Source organism: Jatropha curcas, chromosome 10, assembly GCF_041381405.1.
Source record: "Jatropha curcas cultivar XTBG-Jc1 chromosome 10, XTBG_Jcur_1.0, whole genome shotgun sequence".
Classification (NCBI taxonomy): domain Eukaryota; kingdom Viridiplantae; phylum Streptophyta; class Magnoliopsida; order Malpighiales; family Euphorbiaceae; genus Jatropha; species Jatropha curcas.
Window position 1 is genome coordinate 372,900 of NC_143160.1, and position 17,659 is coordinate 390,558.

At 34.0% G+C, this 17,659-nt stretch overlaps 5 protein-coding genes across 9 annotated transcripts; 3 read left to right on the forward strand and 2 right to left on the reverse strand.

The window, feature by feature from the left end:
* Positions 1 to 44: 44 nt before the first annotated feature.
* LOC105646248 (uncharacterized) lies at positions 45 to 6,686 on the reverse strand. 4 transcript variants are annotated; one of them, XM_089715398.1, is made up of 12 exons: positions 6,367 to 6,686; positions 4,867 to 5,114; positions 4,269 to 4,370; positions 4,073 to 4,180; positions 2,610 to 2,711; positions 2,214 to 2,486; positions 1,687 to 1,820; positions 1,499 to 1,544; positions 1,336 to 1,412; positions 848 to 1,259; positions 449 to 728; positions 45 to 353 (listed from the first exon to the last, which is right to left on the reverse strand). In XM_089715398.1, the coding sequence occupies exons 2-12, from the start codon at positions 5,053 to 5,055 to the stop codon at positions 295 to 297; spliced, it is 1,782 nt and encodes a 593-aa protein (XP_089571524.1). In that variant the 5' UTR covers positions 5,056 to 5,114; positions 6,367 to 6,686; the 3' UTR covers positions 45 to 294. The 4 variants fall into 4 exon arrangements, with proteins under 4 accessions (XP_089571524.1, XP_020539762.1, XP_012087454.1 ...); XM_020684103.3 differs by having other exon boundaries at positions 45 to 728; positions 2,610 to 2,687; positions 6,367 to 6,684; XM_012232064.4 differs by having other exon boundaries at positions 45 to 728; positions 6,367 to 6,684.
* A 1,167-nt stretch (positions 6,687 to 7,853) lies between these two features.
* Positions 7,854 to 10,242, forward strand: LOC105646249 ((-)-alpha-terpineol synthase). Of its 2 annotated transcripts, XM_089726725.1 has the most exons (6): positions 8,274 to 8,541; positions 8,642 to 9,053; positions 9,131 to 9,349; positions 9,436 to 9,574; positions 9,648 to 9,830; positions 9,916 to 10,242. In XM_089726725.1, the coding sequence occupies exons 1-6, from the start codon at positions 8,274 to 8,276 to the stop codon at positions 10,207 to 10,209; spliced, it is 1,515 nt and encodes a 504-aa protein (XP_089582851.1). In that variant the 3' UTR covers positions 10,210 to 10,242. The 2 variants fall into 2 exon arrangements, with proteins under 2 accessions (XP_089582850.1, XP_089582851.1); XM_089726724.1 differs by lacking the exon at positions 9,916 to 10,242 and adding an exon at positions 7,854 to 8,201 and having other exon boundaries at positions 8,280 to 8,541; positions 9,436 to 9,727.
* Positions 10,243 to 11,136: 894 nt separating this feature from the next.
* On the forward strand, positions 11,137 to 13,765 carry LOC149492876 (terpene synthase 10-like). The gene is made up of 7 exons (XM_089726726.1): positions 11,137 to 11,481; positions 11,561 to 11,822; positions 11,919 to 12,330; positions 12,472 to 12,690; positions 12,804 to 12,942; positions 13,016 to 13,264; positions 13,350 to 13,765. The coding sequence occupies exons 1-7, from the start codon at positions 11,281 to 11,283 to the stop codon at positions 13,641 to 13,643; spliced, it is 1,776 nt and encodes a 591-aa protein (XP_089582852.1). The 5' UTR covers positions 11,137 to 11,280; the 3' UTR covers positions 13,644 to 13,765.
* A 391-nt stretch (positions 13,766 to 14,156) lies between these two features.
* Positions 14,157 to 15,734, reverse strand: CYP726A26 (cytochrome P450 71D8-like). Its single transcript, NM_001308722.1, has 2 exons — positions 14,847 to 15,734; positions 14,157 to 14,765 (listed from the first exon to the last, which is right to left on the reverse strand). Exons 1-2 carry the CDS (start codon positions 15,732 to 15,734, stop codon positions 14,157 to 14,159), a joined length of 1,497 nt encoding a protein of 498 aa, NP_001295651.1.
* Positions 15,735 to 16,048: 314 nt separating this feature from the next.
* Positions 16,049 to 17,632, forward strand: CYP726A25 (premnaspirodiene oxygenase-like). Its single transcript, NM_001308723.1, has 2 exons — positions 16,049 to 16,939; positions 17,036 to 17,632. The coding sequence occupies exons 1-2, from the start codon at positions 16,049 to 16,051 to the stop codon at positions 17,630 to 17,632; spliced, it is 1,488 nt and encodes a 495-aa protein (NP_001295652.1).
* The last annotated feature ends 27 nt before the right edge of the window (positions 17,633 to 17,659 follow it).

Below are 17,659 nucleotides of genomic sequence, written 5' to 3' on the forward strand. Positions count from 1 at the left end.
AAATCTTTAATTTGGTATGGAAGGTAAAACAACACATGCAAACATAAACTATTATATGGTTTATCAGGTGCTTCCCTGATGCTGCTAATTTAATTTAAAATGGATAATTTACTGTCATTGAGTTTGACATAAAATGCAATTCAAAATCCTAAAAGTATTGGACAATATTAGATAAATAATGATATGCAATTCTAATCAGAAATGGTGTCTTCTGAAGAAAATTCTTTTGCTTTAAGCTGTTGAGTCTGGTTCGATTTCTCACTCTCTTCTGTGTCTCTTCTCAACATGGAAATGTTAATTAATCCACCAAGAAGAAGGTTTTGCTGAACTTTCTTTTCCCCACATGAAGGCAGCTGATCCTCAACAAATGGTAAAGTACTATCAGCTGCTTTAAGACGCTTCTTCCTATAGTCAACTGAGTTGTTGAACATGTCGGAAGGTAAGTTACCTGATCCATGAATTGGTAAGTTCCCAGGATACAAGATTTTAAGCCTTTCTTTCTCCCACCGTCGCGATAGATCTTCTATGGTTTTATGCTTGGAGAAAGAAAGTGAGGGGTCTCTGAGCATGGCCTCCCAATTTCCTTGCCCATGTCTGCGGACACCAATCCAAAGAAAATCAAGCTCCTCCTCTAACCATACATCAACCATTCCTTGATCTTTTCTCGATGCATTGGACATCTTCATCATCAAATTGACATGGCCTCCTTGAGGTACTACGGACATGTTCTGCAAATAAACAACATAGATATTTAGTATATTGCTCAGTAATTGCAAAACGAAAGTCAACATAAAAGAATAAAGATAACTTGTTCCAGGCAGTTCATATTAGACAAAAAGAAAGATACCAGCTTTTGCAATGACAAATCACCGTCACCAATCTCCTGACTGTTCAAATTAATCCCAGTGGAACATTCTGCACCTGATGCCCGATGGGATGGAAAACCAAGTAACTGTCTTCCAAATTTACTTTGCCCGTAATGCAATCTTCTAGGGTCCATTAAGCCAGAAAGCCTCTGCAAACAATTAACCTTATCTAGAGTTTTCGATGGCACTTGGTCTATTGAAGTCTGTTCCTCTTTCATTAGACTTGCCTTCTGTCTTATGTGTTCCTTTGAGTCATTGGATGAAGTATGTACTTTATCAAGGTCTTTTGTATGCTGCCAAAAAAGTGGTGTGCTTATTCTTGAACCAAGAATCGGTCCCTTGCTACTGCTCCTGAGTGCAATTTTTTGTTTTTGTCTTGCACGAAGCATGACACTGTTTAAGAAAGTATTTATTATAATATAAACACCAATAGAATGAAAACTGGATCCTCATTAAAACACAGACTTACAGTCTCTCTTTCTTAGCTTTTCCAGATTCTGTATATTTTGGTTGTAGAACATGCCGCGATTTCTTCTCTCCATTGTTCTGTTTTGACATCAATAACCAAGTGTGACTGAAACATATTTTAATAAAGCTGAAATTAGAAGAGACAACACACAAAATGAACTTACACTTGCTATTAAGCAACTGTCCTTCATTGAATCCTGCATAACATCCCTGATTTTTTTTTTCCCACGAAATCTTCCATCAGTTTAAGCATCAATCCAACTTTCTAACATGAATCTCTTCACTACTATTTTTCTAGTTGTTGTTTAATACTATCTACAACAGTCAAGTAACAACTAAAAAAGTATATTACCTTAAAATCGATAACTTGTTGCACTGATTTATTCCGGACCTTTGCATGCATATATTACTATTAATTGCTTGATGTTCTGTTGCTTTCCCTTCCTCTTCTATAGCATTTTGGTTACATTCTTGTGGACTGTGAGGCTAAACAATAGAGAGATGTTTTGTTCATAAACAACTAAAGAAACGATGCTTCTAGTCAAGATAATAACACTTGTGTGGGTGCATATGCCCATATGTGATCTTATATTAGATATTTGAATTGGCCAAAAAAAAAAAAAAAAAGTTGAAGGAGCATGCGTGCATATGCTTATATAAATTTCTGCATAAACATCCCAGTACTGTAACTGGGTTGAAAGGGCCATCCTAAAAATTTGAGCTTGATAAATGGTACTATAATAATGTCATAAACCTTTTATATGAGTTCCATCTTCTAAAAATCACGTCCTTTGTAGTTGAGGCTACCGTTTGTCTAGTCATGTTAAGGTGGTAAAATGCACATGCTAAAATTCTGTGTGATAAAATTCTGTCCTATACCATTGATGCATTAAGATCAATTTCGAAAACTTTAACTTCATGTTCAGTGGACTCAGATTGAATGCTTGAACAATTGAACAATCCGGAAGCTTCTTTAGTTGATTTATCTTTCTGATCTTCATTTGGTAATTCAGAAGGATAACAATTTCCCGGGTGATTCTCCTCTCCTTCTTCTGCTTCTTTTTTACTCATGCGTCTTCCATAGACTTTAATTCCATTCACAGTTTTGGAAGCCTTCGTCTGTTTTTCATCACCACTGTGGTTGACAACATTCTGAAAGAAATAAATACAAAGCATGTCAGAGTAGATTATTTTACTATATAAGACCAAATCAACCTCCTAAAAAAAATAACAACAATTAAACATCGAGCATGAAAATGGCAAACGAGGTAATACTTGTCCTTCATCATCGTGAATGTAATTCTTGGATGCTTTTTCCATTAGATCTCCAGCCTCAGCTAAATGGTGCAGTGACTGAAATGAGACAGAAGGAAAGTTCTACAGCAATGGATATTAATAGAAAAGAGTGAGAAAAAGAATAACAAACTCTATTGCAATGTGCAGTAACTAAATGACATTATAAAGGAAGAGGCAATAAAAAAAAAGGTAAGACAACAAATGCCTTTTCGTGAATGTTGAAAAGAGTCCAGCTACTTTTTGCAAATTTGCAACAAATGCTTGCAAATAATGCTGTGTGATATAAATTGCTCATGTTCCATATTATACAAGAAGGGTGTTAACACATAACTTATATTGCATCTGTTCCATATTATAGAAGAAGATGTTGATACAAAACGAAAACATGAGTGAAATAGACCTTGCAGACATGGACTTTCATCTTGGTAAAAATAATGATAAAATAAAAGAGTTCCATACACAGGTAGCTGCATACATATTTTGGTAAATACCAGCCTACTGGTCATCCGTAAGCTTGGAAAATTTCAATAAAGCCTTCTGCTAAAGCGAATTCAGTTCAAGTCAAACAATTTGAAGTCTTATATAGAAACTGACGTTTCAATCAACTTGGAGAAGTGCATAAGCTATATTTATGCTATTTGATAAGACAGTTTAGAGACCAAAAAAAAAAAAAAAGTGTTTTACACCTTAAACTACTTTGATATAAAATAAAAGTGTCTGTGCACGCACAAAGTACTACTGACATTGGCACTAATGAGTATTACTCTCCTATTAACATGGTCATTCTATCAAAAAGTTGGTATGGAACACAAACCATCAGGTTCTCCATATAAATGAGTAAAATTTTCCCTTACAGAAACTCGCTATTGCTAGCTGTCTTCTCAAGACAGAATTTATTTAATCATATATAAACTTCAGCAATCAGTATCAAAGGCTTTCTCTTACATTTCCCTTTAGAGAAGGAATTTCCTTACATAAAGAAAATAATTTATAAATGAACTTTAATCTTCAAGATCCTCTCTGCTAATAAAGGCAGAATTTAATAATTTGGATGAGCATTCAAGGTTGTTCAGGTGGAAAACGCACTTATGTTGATGACGTAATTCCCATGACATTATCCATAATAACGGTATTTTCCTCTTTTGACAGAAATGGCAGGTTACATATGCTGATATATTTGAGGAAAAGGTTAAGCCCTACGTTCCAAGTAAGTTATTTTGGCATGCAAAGCTGGCTTTTTAGGGTAAGAAAATTAGTCCGTTTTAATCTTTCAAGATTCGTTATCCAAGTGACGTAAAATCCTTGAAAAACCACAAACGAAATTATATAAAAGAAACAGCAAGCCTTACTTTGTCAGACGAGGTTCAAGATTCATTATCTAAGCAAGGGAAAATACTTGAGAAGCAACAAAGGAATTATATACAAGAAACAGCATGCCTTACTTTGTCAGACGAAGCATCTCCTTTGGAACTCTTGAGATGCCTTAGTCGAAGTAATATCTTAGCATCTTGACAGCAATTATAACATTCCCATTTTCCAGGAGGAACAGACTTCAGGAAAAACAAAGGGATAATATCATGATCCAAACATTAATGAAAGGAAATGGAAAATGTGAGAAGAAGCATAAACTTTACGTACTTTAAGAGGTGGATTAAGGCACTCGAGATGATAAGTGCGGGGACAGGTGTCACAGCAAAGCAAATCGCCACCATTATCACAGATTACACACTCATAGTAGTGCTGTAAACAGAAGAAAATAAAACAAAACTGAAGGGTCAAGGTAGACCATTAAAACAGAAACTGAATATTATGCTTGAGAAATATAAAAAAAAACAAATGGCGAAATCCTTGAGCAAATTAACATGTAAGAAGCAAGTGATAGTTGGAGCAAATAACTCTCTTCTTCACATAGATGTTCTAAGATGGCTCTAAGTAATATTGTGCATTTCCTCTTCTTTGTCTTGAAATTAGTACAGAAATGAATTAATCATCTAAATTGGTAGATAGTAGCGCCTTGAAGTTTTTTCTTGTGAAGAAATGACAATTAAGAATACTTTTAAACACCAGCAATTCATACGAATGCTCTCAACCCCAATATAAGCAATAATATATCATTCTAACAAGGAGCTTGAAGCTTGCAATCAAATTATTTGTCCAAGTTATCTTGGCATCACAGATTAACTATAAATTCAAATAAGATAATTGTCATAACACACCAAAGGAAATGGAACCTCACCCCGTCATCTCCTATCTCACGTGGAGGAAAGCTGAAAAGGTCCTCTTTTGCTGCATAAGAATTGATTGAAGTCAAAGAAGCACCTTCAAAACTCTTTGATTTGCTTTGTCCACACGGATGACATTTCCTTTTGCGGTTGTAGCCATCACTGTTCTCTATCGTCTTACTGTCCTTGGCTGTTGGAAGCATCCTCAACAATTGATCTGAAGAGTCTATAACTTAAACAACTGCAGATCTCCAAGGTAAACCTGCATTTTATCCAAACAATAAAAGATTAATTAGAGTGATTCCAGTGTGATTCCAGTGAAGAAACATGCATACATCTGAACCTCCATGGTAAAAGTATTATCCTTCATAATTATGACAAAAAAGATGGCAGAACAGCAGCCAAAATGGGAGCAAAGTAAAGATTGAATCACTTCTAGGAAAGTTTCATCCTGAAGCAAAATCTGAAGGTTTAGTGCTATCTATCAAGCTTTTCTAACTTATTAACAACAAGCCTGAGCAGCACAACACAATGCACTTGTTAACCCTATCAAAATAGGTCACGCTTCATGATGTACTTTCTCAAGATCTCTAAAAATATTCCATAATTGCTTCTCTCTTTTTCCAAAAAGAAGCTACTGAGATTATTAACAGACATTAGCATTACACAACTTGAAATGCATCAATGAAATAAACATTCGACTCTTCTTATAATATTCATCCATAAACTATCAACTGCATTCAAAGATTCACAATCATATGGTCCTTTTTCTGAATTTGAAAATAACAAAACCATTATGATCCTCTAAATTTCAGAAATATGCTTTTAGCCTTTTACACATGGTTTTCAGTAAAAAAATGAAAAAACATATATCTACATTGTTATATGGAATAACAATACAACTTGCCAAAAAAAAAAAAAAAAAAAAAAATCCTAGATGCCAATGCCAAATTCATCTAGTTTTCATCTAGATATTCCAAAGAGGCAAACAGAAGTTCTCTGCAATTTCATTTTTCCTTTTTTTGGGAGTAAATAACTTTTCTCTTGAATAAAATTCTTTAAGTAATTAAGCAGGAACCTTGATTCTAATACCTCTATCTTATTCTAGACCTAAAAAGATTCAAAATTTTTACAACAGACTATGAAATAATATTAAAGGTCAATCACGAAAAATAATAATTAATTAGGAAAACTAGAGCAGAAAAATTCAAACATACATTCAACTTTCATTTGCACACTGATCAAGCAAAAAAGAAAGGAAAATCAAACAAACAAATAAGGTCCAAAGAGGACTATCAAACATGATAGCATAGAAAAAATTCTTAGAATAAACAAAAATAAATATAATTTTAGTATTAGATAATCGAGAAACATGAATTACCAAGACAAAAACAAAGAAACTGACAATGGGGCAACAAGGATGTAAAATTCGATGAATGAGAAATTGGGAGAGAACAACAAAGATACAGATAACTTTATACTGAGAAAGAGAGAGAGAGATAGAGAGCGCGTACGTGTAGATAGTGAGAAAGTGATGAGTTGTAGAGACTGACAGAGAATAGCCTGAAATTGAATGCAGAGTGACACTTGGCATTAGGATATGGATTTGCGTTCTTCCTGAGTTCATTGCCTTTCTTCTTTCCATGAATGCTTTCTTTCTCTTCATTCTTGCTCTGAAAAAATGAGAGGGAAACTCAATTCTTTACTTATTTACCATTTTAGAATAGGTGGGGTGCGAGTGCAAAGTGCAAACCGCCTAGCGGAGCGACAGCCTCATACTTCTTTTACTTTCCTTATTCCAAAAATAAAATAAAATTTAAATTCTGAACTCACAAAATAGATCATCTATTGAAAGTCTCTACTCTAGTGTTAAAATAAACATATATAAAGATGACCTTCTTATGCTATAATAGTGATGATTGATAGTTTATAATTTAATTTAATGAAAAAATTAATTATCAGAATGATCGTTTATAAAAACAGAATTCGCGGTTAATTTAATTATTTAATTATAGTATTAGTAGAGTTAAAATATATTTGAATTTGTTTGAATCTCTTGTCAGTTTCTATGGTTTAGCATTGGCATTAATTACATTACTGCATTTGCACAGAGAAAAATCTCCTTTGTGATACTATGTTGCCAACTCACTTGTTGCTTGTTTTTCAAAGTTGGATATACTGTTAAAATATTAGATGAAGTTACTAAATTATAGAACCCTAATTAGATGAACTTACTAGAATATAAATACCAGTCATAAAACAAAAACAAAAACTCTAGAAAATTGTTTAAAAATTACAAAACAAAACATATCAAATGGGCTTTACATACATAAGGGGCTTGGGCTTGGGCTTAGGCGTTAGGCCTTTCACTATTATATAAATCTTAATACAAATACTGAGTCCAAATTAGAATCAATAAAATCACTATGTTTTGATTTACTTTATTAATAAAATATTACAAAAGTTTTAACCAATAGGTCGTTGATACGTAGATTCTGTGAAGACGAGAATACAATAAGTTCAATGCATTCCTTGAGAGTACCGAAAACTTTTATACTCTATAGCTCAAGGGAATTGCGCCTCATAGTTACCAAATTAATACGTCATTTTAATATATATTCTTTATTTAAAAAATCTGTAAATTATTTATGTCAATTAATTAAAAGATTGAACAAAATCAAATTGGAGGCAAATTAATCAAGATCTTTTCACACTGACAGGATATAACAGTAATTAAACACGTAACTAGATATGATATCTATCATTCATGACTTGTTTGATATTTTAATGCGCTTCCATATCTGGAAAGTTCATTAGATTATGAACACGTTCCACTTGACAATTTCGTATCCAATCTTTGATTAATGCGTATAATTATTAATCTCTCCCTACTGGTTAATTAAGATTTTTACTAATTCAACCAGAATACCCATTTTTGCCGCTGTTATATTTTGAAAGTGACCTTCTTAAAGCTTATAAATTGGATTTTTTTATAAAAATATTACAATAAATTATTTTAGTTATTTCTGGACGACCACCAAGATTTTTTGTTTTCGTAATCTAACTGTGATTTGACTTACTGATTTCTTTCTCTAAAAAGAAAAGAAGACAAAAAAACAGTCTTTTTCCGATGGCTTCAGCATTTCCGATGGCTTCAGCATTTCGGATGACTAATCTTTATCCGCGACGGATTGCAGTAATTGGCAGTCCGCTCAGTTTATCAGGCTGCGTTAATGCCGGTGTTCGATGTTGTATTTCTGGAAAAACAGGAGCTGCAAGGAGATCTGCCAACTATCCCCCTTCAAAATGGGACCATTCTTTTGTTGAATCCTTGACAAGTGAATTTGTAGTATGTATATATGTATTTCCTTTTCTGTATCAATAATTGCTAAATTTCATGCATATTTTAACAATTATATATATGCAGGGAGAGCCTTACAGCATGAGAATCGAGAAGATGAAGGAACAGGTGAAGATGATGATCGAGGAAGTTGCAAATCCTTTGGAGATAATTGATACGGTGCAAAGACTCGGACTAGCTCACCATTTTGAGGATGAAATACAAAAAGCGCTAAAGTGCATATATAGTAATAACAATAAATGTACAATTATGAAACAATCAGATGATTTGTACGCCACTGCTCTTGAATTTAGACTCCTAAGACAGCAAGGTTACGACGCACCTCAAGGTGAGAGCATCATCATCCATGCATGGTTGATATTAGTCAATTTGAAAGACCAAATTAATTAATTAATTAATTATACATGTTATTATATGCATGGTTGCAGAAGTTTTCAGTAGCTTCAAGGACGAGGAAGGAAATTTCAGGGCAAGCCTTTGTGATGATCTGAAAGGACTTGTATATTTATACGAAGCTTCATACCTTTCAGTTCCGGGTGAGACTATTTTGGAAGAGGCAAGAGATTTTGCATCCAAAAATATCCTGAAATATCTCAATAATATCAGGGATAGTTATGAGCAAGAACAGATAATAAGTGGAGAGGAGCATGTACAGGTGATGTTGGCCAGACATGCGATGGAGCTCCCATTGCGTTGGAGAATGCAAAGGGCAGACTGCAGGTGGTTCATTGATGTTTATGAGAGTAGCCCTTCCATGAACCCTACTCTTCTTCATTTTGCAAAATTGGATTTTAACATGGTTCAAGCTATTCACCAGCAGGATTTGAAGCATGCTTTCAGGTGAGATATATATACATATATATATAATTTTTTTCAATTAATCAAATATATAATTAATTTAATTACTGTATGTATAGTTGGTGGAAGAAGACAGGACTTGGTGAAAAGCTGGGTTTTGTCAGAGGCAGGCCAATGGAGGTTTTTTTATGGGCTGTTGGGGGGTTGTATGAGCCCCAATATGCATATTTCAGGAGAATATTAACTCGAGTTGGTGCACTTGTAACCGTAGTTGATGACATTTATGATGTCTATGGTACCTTCGATGAGTTGCAACTATTTTCAGATGCTGTCGAAAGGTAATTTATTTATTTATTTTCAAATAATGAAAAAAAAAATATATAATCTGCCCTTTTTTAATTAATTTTGATTAATTTAAATTTAGATGGGATATCGACGCGATGGATCAACTTCCCCAGTATATGAAAATATGTTTCTTAACTTTGTATAACTCCATAAATGAAATAGTTCAAGAACTTCTAGTGAATTATGGACTCTCTGTCCTTCCTTATCTAAAGAGAGAGGTAAAGTAATTAATTAATTCGATTTTGTTTTATTTTATTTTAATAATATATTAATTTTATTTGGACTTTCCAGTGGACAAATTTATGTAAATCTTATTTATTGGAGGCCAAGTGGTATCATGAATTAGTTCATGCATATTTTACTGTCACTGGTCAAATAACAGAGGAGGTTTCAAAATACTTAGAAGAATACCCAGATATAATTAGATATTCAGCTTTGATCTCCAGACTTGTAGATGATTTAGGAACATCATCGGTATGTTTATATATATGTATATGATTATTTTTTCTAATCATCTAATTTCGTTAAGAAATTATTAATTCACTTTTGATGAACTCAGCATGAACAAAAGAGAGGCGATAATTCAAAATCAATCCAATGTTATATGCATGAAACTGGAAGTTCAGAAAAAGAAGCTCGCAAGTACATACATTATTTGATTGGTGAAACATGGAAGAAAATTAATGAAGAACAAATTCGAAATAATCATTTCTCTCAAACTTTGATTAAGCTGGGGATAAACCTAGCGAGGATATCTCAATTCGTGTATCAATATGGAGATGGGTTTGGTGCTCAAAATGTGGAAACAAAAAATAATATTTCATTGTTACTTGTCCAACCAATTTGTCTTTAATTTATTACTAATGAATGTACCAATTTCTCTTTATTTTTACCTCAATACATATAAAATAATTTGAAAACATCTCAAAAATATTATTATATAAATATATTTGTTGTGCAGTAACCAATAATGGATTTTTGAATGCTAGCCTATCTATTAGTAGCATTCTTCTTTTATCCTTTTCTAATAATTTTTTCTCCTCAGCAATTCATATTGATAGAGGCCAAATGCCAAACTATGATTATTTGGAATTTTCCTTATCTATCCCATCAATTATAATGGAATGAAGGATATGTTTGCTGAATTAGGAAGCATTTTAATTGAAGAAGTCAGATCAAAACGATTTTTGATACCCTAAATCTTTTGATTTGACTTTCATTTTGAATTGCGTTAGGTCTTTCACTATTATATAAATCTTAATACAAATACTGAGTCCAAATTAGAATCAATAAAATCACTATGTTTTGATTTTTACTTTATTGATAAAATATTAACTAATAAGTGGTTGATTAACATGGCAAGCAATGTAAATTCCCGTAAAGATGAGAATACAATGAGTTCGATTCTTAGAAAAAATGCACTTACTAAAAGGGCCGAAAACTTTTATACTCTATAGCTCGAGGAGATTACACCTCATAGTTAATATATTAATACATCATTATAATATATATATTTTTTGTTTAAAGAATCTGTAAATTCGTGTATACTTTTCACATTGACAGGATATAACAGTAATTAAACACGTTAAAAATGACTATATCATCTACAAAAATTGCACAAGTTAATATAATCATGCAAATCATATCAACTAAGAAACACGTTTAACATTTTTAGACTTTACTTCATGTACGTAACTAGATATGATATCTGTCATTCATCCAAGCTTAATGACTTCTTTGATATTTTAATGCGTAAATTATTTTAGCTTTTTTTTTCTTTTTTGCCCTTCGGGCCTAATGAATTGTCTTTTAGTTATTATTGGACGACCACCAAGATGTTTTCTTTTCGTAATCTAACTGTGATTTGGCTTACTGATTTCTTTCTCTGATAAGAAAAGAAGACAAAAAAAACTGTCTTTTTCCGATGGCTTCAGCATTTCCGATGACTAATCTTTATCTGCGACGGATTGCAATAATTGGCAGTCCGCTCAGTTTATCAGGCTGCGTTAATGGTGGTGTTCGATTTTGTATTTCTGGAAAAACAGTAGCTGCAAGAAGATCTGCCAACTATCCCCCTTCAAAATGGGACCATTCTTTTGTTGAATCCTTGACAAGTGAATTTGTAGTATGTATATATGTATTTCCTTTTCTGTATCAATAATTGCTAAATTTCATGCATATTTTTAACAATTATATATATGCAGGGAGAGCCTTACAGCATGAGAATCGAGAAGATGAAGGAAGAGGTGAAGATGATGATCGAGGAAGTTGCAAATCCTTTGGAGATAATTGATACGGTGCAAAGACTCGGAGTAGCTCACCATTTTGAGGATGAAATACAAAAAGCGCTAAAGTGCATATACAGTAATAACAATAAATGTACAATTATGAAACAATCAGATGATTTGTACGCCACTGCTCTTGAATTTAGACTCCTAAGACAGCAAGGTTACAACGCACCTCAAGGTGAGAGCATCATCATCCATGCATGGTTGATATTAGTCAAATTAAACGACCAAATTAATTAATTAATTATACATGTTATTATATGCATGGTTGCAGAAGTTTTCAGTAGCTTCAAGGACGAGGAAGGAAATTTCAGGGCAAGCCTTTGTGATGATCTGAAAGGACTTGTATATTTATACGAAGCTTCATACCTTTCAGTTCCGGGTGAGACTATTTTGGAAGAGGCAAGAGATTTTGCATCCAAAAATATCCTGAAATATCTCAATAATATCAGGGATAGTTATGAGCAAGAACAGATAATAAGTGGAGAGGAGCATGTACAGGTGATGTTGGCCAGACATGCGATGGAGCTCCCATTGCGTTGGAGAATGCAAAGAGCAGAGTGCAGGTGGTTCATTGATGTTTATGAGAGTAGCCCTTCCATGAACCCTACTCTTCTTCATTTTGCAAAATTGGATTTTAACATGGTTCAAGCTATTCACCAGCAGGATTTGAAGCATGCTTCCAGGTGAGATATATATATATATATATATATATATATATATATATATATATATATATATATATATATATATATATATATATATATATATATAAAATTTTTTCCATTAATAAAAATATATAATTAATTTAATTACTGTATGTATAGTTGGTGGGAGAAGACAGGACTTGGTGAAAAGCTGGGTTTTGTCAGAGGCAGGCCAATGGAGGGTTTTTTATGGACTGTCGGGGGGTTGTATGAGCCCCAATATGCATATTTCAGGAGAATATTATCTCGAGTTGGTGCACTTGTAACCGTAGTTGATGACATTTATGATGTCTATGGTACCTTCGATGAGTTGCAACTATTTTCAGATGCTGTCGAAAGGTAATTTATTTATTTAATTTCCAACAATGAAAAAAAAAATATATATATATATATATATATATATATATAATCTCCCCTTTTTTTTTAATTAATTTTGATTAATTTAAATTTAGATGGGATATGGACGCGATGGATCAACTTCCCCGGTATATGAAAATATGTTTCTTAGCTTTGTATAATTCCATAAATGAAATAGTTCAAGAACTTCTGGTGAATTATGGACTCTATGTCCTTCCTTATCTAAAGAGAGAGGTAAATTAAGTAATTAATTCGATTTTATTTTATTTTATTTTAATAATATATTAATTTTATTTGGACTTTCCAGTGGACAAATTTATGTAAATCTTATTTATTGGAGGCCAAGTGGTATCATGATGGATATACACCAACTCTGGAAGAATATCTACAAAATGGATTTATATCTATTTCTGCTCCGTTACTATTAGTTCATGCATATTTTACTGTCACTGGTCAAATAACAGAGGAGGTTTCAAAATACTTAGAAGAATACCCAGATATAATTCGATATTCATCTTTGATCACGAGACTTGCAGATGATTTAGGAACATCATCGGTATGTTTATATATATGTATATGATTATTTTTTTTAATCATCTAATTTCGTTAAGAAATTATTAATTTACTTTTGATGAACTCAGTATGAACAAAAGAGAGGCGATAATTCAAAATCAATCCAATGTTACATGCATGAAACTGAAAGTTCAGAAGAAGAAGCTCGCAAATACATACATTATTTGATTGGTGAAACATGGAAGAAGATTAACGAAGAACAAATTCGAAATACTCATTTATCTCAAACTTTAATGAAGATGGGAATAAACCTAGCGAGGATGTCTCAATGCATGTATCAACATGGAGATGGGTTTGGTGTTCAAAACGTGGAAACTAAAAATTACATTTTATCATTGCTTGTCCAACCAATTTGTCTTTAATGAATGTACCGATTTCTCTTTATTTTACGTCAATACATATAGAATAATTTGAAAACATCTCAAAAATATTATTATATAAATACATTTGTTGTGTAGTAACCAATAATGGATTTTTGAATGCTAGCCTATCTATTAGTAGCATTCTTCTTTTATCCTTTTCTAATAATTTTTTCTCCTCAGCAATTCATATTGATAGAGGCCAAATGCCAAACTATGATTATTTGGAATTTTCCTTACCATATATCCCATCAATTTTAATTGAAGAAGTCAGATCAAAACGATTTTTGATACCCTAAATCTTTTGATTTGATTTTAATTTTGTTTTTGATAAGAATCGACCCATGCCCATGCTTATCGCTTTACAAGATGCATATACAGAGAAATCAATCAACGACAAGAGACAAATTTGGAACTGTAAAGAAAAAACTGCCTTGACAAAATTACATATTTGTCCCGTATTCTTAAACCACAAATTAATCTATGTAAGCTACAATACATACAGTTATAACATTACTAAGGATTAAACGCGGTCGGAATCAAGTTAAGCTCGACTTTTCTTTTAACTGCAAGACCGAAACTCTCAGACATGTCGAGAGTTTCTGGTTTAGCTTTTCCAGGAAGTTCCCAGTTAAAATGGTACAGTAGTTGTGCAAGTATAAGTTCAATGTTAGCCATAGCCATGGTTATGCCGGGACACATTCTTTTACCAGCACCAAAAGGGATGAACTCAAAGTCAGTGCCTTTGAAATCAACTGAACCGCAACGAAATCTCTCTGGATCAAATCTTTCAGGATCAGTCCACCAGTTAGGATCTCTTCCGATGGCCCATGCATTGACAAGGACTCTGGTTTTTGGATAAATATCATATTCATTAATCTGACATTTCTGATTGCATTCTCTAGGGATTAAGGTGAGCGGAGGATGCAATCTTAGAGTTTCTTTGATAACTAACTTCAAATATTGTAATTCTTGAAGGCTTGCTTCGCTGACGTCACCTGTTCCATTAAATACCTCCCTTACTTCTTCTTGAGCTTTTTTCATCGTCCATGGGTTCTTCATCATTTCAGACATTGCCCATTCAATGGTCACGGAAGATGTGTCACTCGCAGCTCCAAACATTTCCTGCAATTAATTAACAGGTGAATTGATCATAATATTTATAGAGTAGTTTGTTAATACAAAACGCATAGTATATACACAAACCAGAATGATAGCTTTGATGTTGTCAGCGGTGAGGGGGAATTCAAGGTTTCCTCGCTGTTGAATATCCAAAAGAACATCCAGAATGTTATCGGGTTCATTCTTTGATTCGTTGTTGGCTTTGTGTTCGTCCATAATTTCTTCAAGAATCGTATCTGCCTCTCGATGAATCCTGCGGATAGTAGAGCTGATGCCGGTAATAATGTGAAGAAATTTAAAGGAGGGAAAAACATCGGCGACGCTGAAACCTCCTGTTGCTTTAATGGCATCCGTTATAACTGCAATGATTTCTTCCTGTCTTTTGCATTTCTTACCTATGGAAGTTTTGGCTATGATCCCATTAGTTAAAGACAAGAGAGTCCGACTAAGATTGACAGGCGATCCAGCTTTTGAATATAAGAACTTGAAGAAACTGGAGACCTCCTCTTCTCTCACTGATTTGAATGACTGCACGCGCTTTGAACTAAGCAGCTCGAGTATGGCAATTTTCTTGATTTGTCTCCAGTAGTCTCCGTAAGGGGCAAATATAATGTCAGAACGATTATAAAGCACGATATCGGCAGCCAAGAGAGAGGGTCTGTCGATGAATTGGAACTCATGGGTTTTTAAGACTTGTTTGGCTATTTCTGCCGAGGATATTACAACAGTGGGAACCTGTCCAAGCTGAAAACCCATTACGGCTCCATACTTTCCGGCCAAATCTCGGAGGCGGTGGTGTGGCTGATCACGGCCAAACAAATTATGAAGGTTGCCTATCAGAGGCAACTTCCAAGGTCCTGGTGGAGGATTGTTGTTAGCTATTGTGGGTCTCTTCCATAATTTTATCACCACTGTCGCCACAAAAACCAACAAGGCTATAAGGGTTGGAGATGAGAGGATTTGATACTCCATTAACTATAACTATGAGATGAGAAGATTATTGTTCAAGTAGTGTCTTTATTGTTTAACAAGGAAGACAAAGATAATAATATAACATGTGCCGGTCAAAATAATACAACATAATAATATAATATGTGGTGGCCCTCAGGATAATTACCAATATGCTATAATAATTAATAAATCTTTTTGCATCTTTTACAAAACAAATTTTGGTTTTTTAATTTCTCGTCTATTTATATTTTGGATTGGTTGCTTCACCAGTTCATCCCCAGTAGACAGAGGTTCTCCAATCCACAATTCTTTTACCCAGTTTAGTTTTGCTGGTTATGGACCACCGAATTCTCTCATTCCCATTCCTAATGCTAAGCTTGCTTCTTCCTTTCGTTTTCGAGTTGTTAAAGATATGGAAGAAGAGTAATAATAATCCTCCTCCAGGACCTTGGAGATTACCTCTGATCGGTAACATTCACCAGTTGGGTGGGCGTCATCAACCCCATCTCCGCCTTACAGACTTGGCCAGAACTTATGGACCCGTTATGCGCCTGCAGCTTGGCCAAATTGAAGCAGTAGTCATTTCCTCAGCTGAAACAGCCAAACAAGTTATGAAAACCCAAGAAAGCCAATTCCTTGGAAGACCTTCTCTTTTAGCTGCCGATATCATGCTTTATAACCGTACAGACATCTCTTTCGCCCCTTATGGAGATTACTGGAGACAAATGAAAAAAATTGCTGTCGTTGAGCTCCTTAGCGCCAAGCGTGTCCAAGCCTACAAATCAGTCATGGATGAGGAAGTTTCCAATTTCATCAATTTTCTTTATTCAAAAGCGGGGTCGCCTGTGAATCTTACTAAGACATTCTATTCCTTAGGAAATGGAATCATCGCAAAAACATCCATCGGCAAAAAATTTAAGAAACAAGAAACCTTCTTAAAAGTCGTAGACAAAGCCATTAGAGTAGCAGGAGGTTTCAGTGTGGGGGATGCGTTTCCTTCCTTTAAATTGATTCACTTGATCACTGGAATCAGCTCCACACTCCATACAGCTCATCAAGAGGCAGACGAGATTCTTGAAGAAATTATAAGCGAACACAGAGCCAGTAAGACTGCTGATGGTGATGACTATGAAGCCGATAATATTCTTGGCGTTCTTTTGGATATTCAAGAACGTGGGAACCTTCAAGTCCCCTTGACCACGGACAATATCAAAGCTATCATTCTGGTTAATTACTGACTTCATTTAATTAATTAATTAATTAATTATAGCAAAATGTAAGAGATTAATCAATTATTGGGGTTTTTTTTTATAAATTTGCAGGACATGTTTGCCGGTGCAAGTGACACATCGTTAACAACTGCAGAATGGGCAATGGCAGAAATGGTAAAGCATCCAAGAATAATGAAGAAAGCACAAGACGAAGTTAGGCGGACTTTGAACCAAGAAGGAAACGTAGCTAATCTTCTTCCTGAACTGAAATATTTGAAATTAGTTATCAAAGAAACCTTGAGATTACATCCTCCAGTAGCCTTAATTCCTAGAGAATGTGATGGGCGATGTGAGCTTAATGGGTACGATGTTAATCCTAAAACTAAGATTCTTGTTAACGCATGGGCAATCGGAAGAGATCATAATTTATGGAATGATCCTGAAAGATTTGATCCGGAGAGATTTCTTGACAATTCAAGTGATTTCAGGGGAACCGACTTCAAATTCATTCCATTTGGCGCCGGAAAGAGGATTTGTCCTGGCATAACCATGGCTATAACTATTATTGAGGTCCTGCTTGCACAATTGCTCTACCATTTTGATTGGAAACTTCCTGATGGAGCTAAACCAGAAAGTCTTGACATGTCTGATACATTTGGTCTCGTAGTTAAGAGAAGGATAGATCTCAATTTGATTCCAATCCCATAGAGCCCTTCCTTTCTTTTAATATTGTTT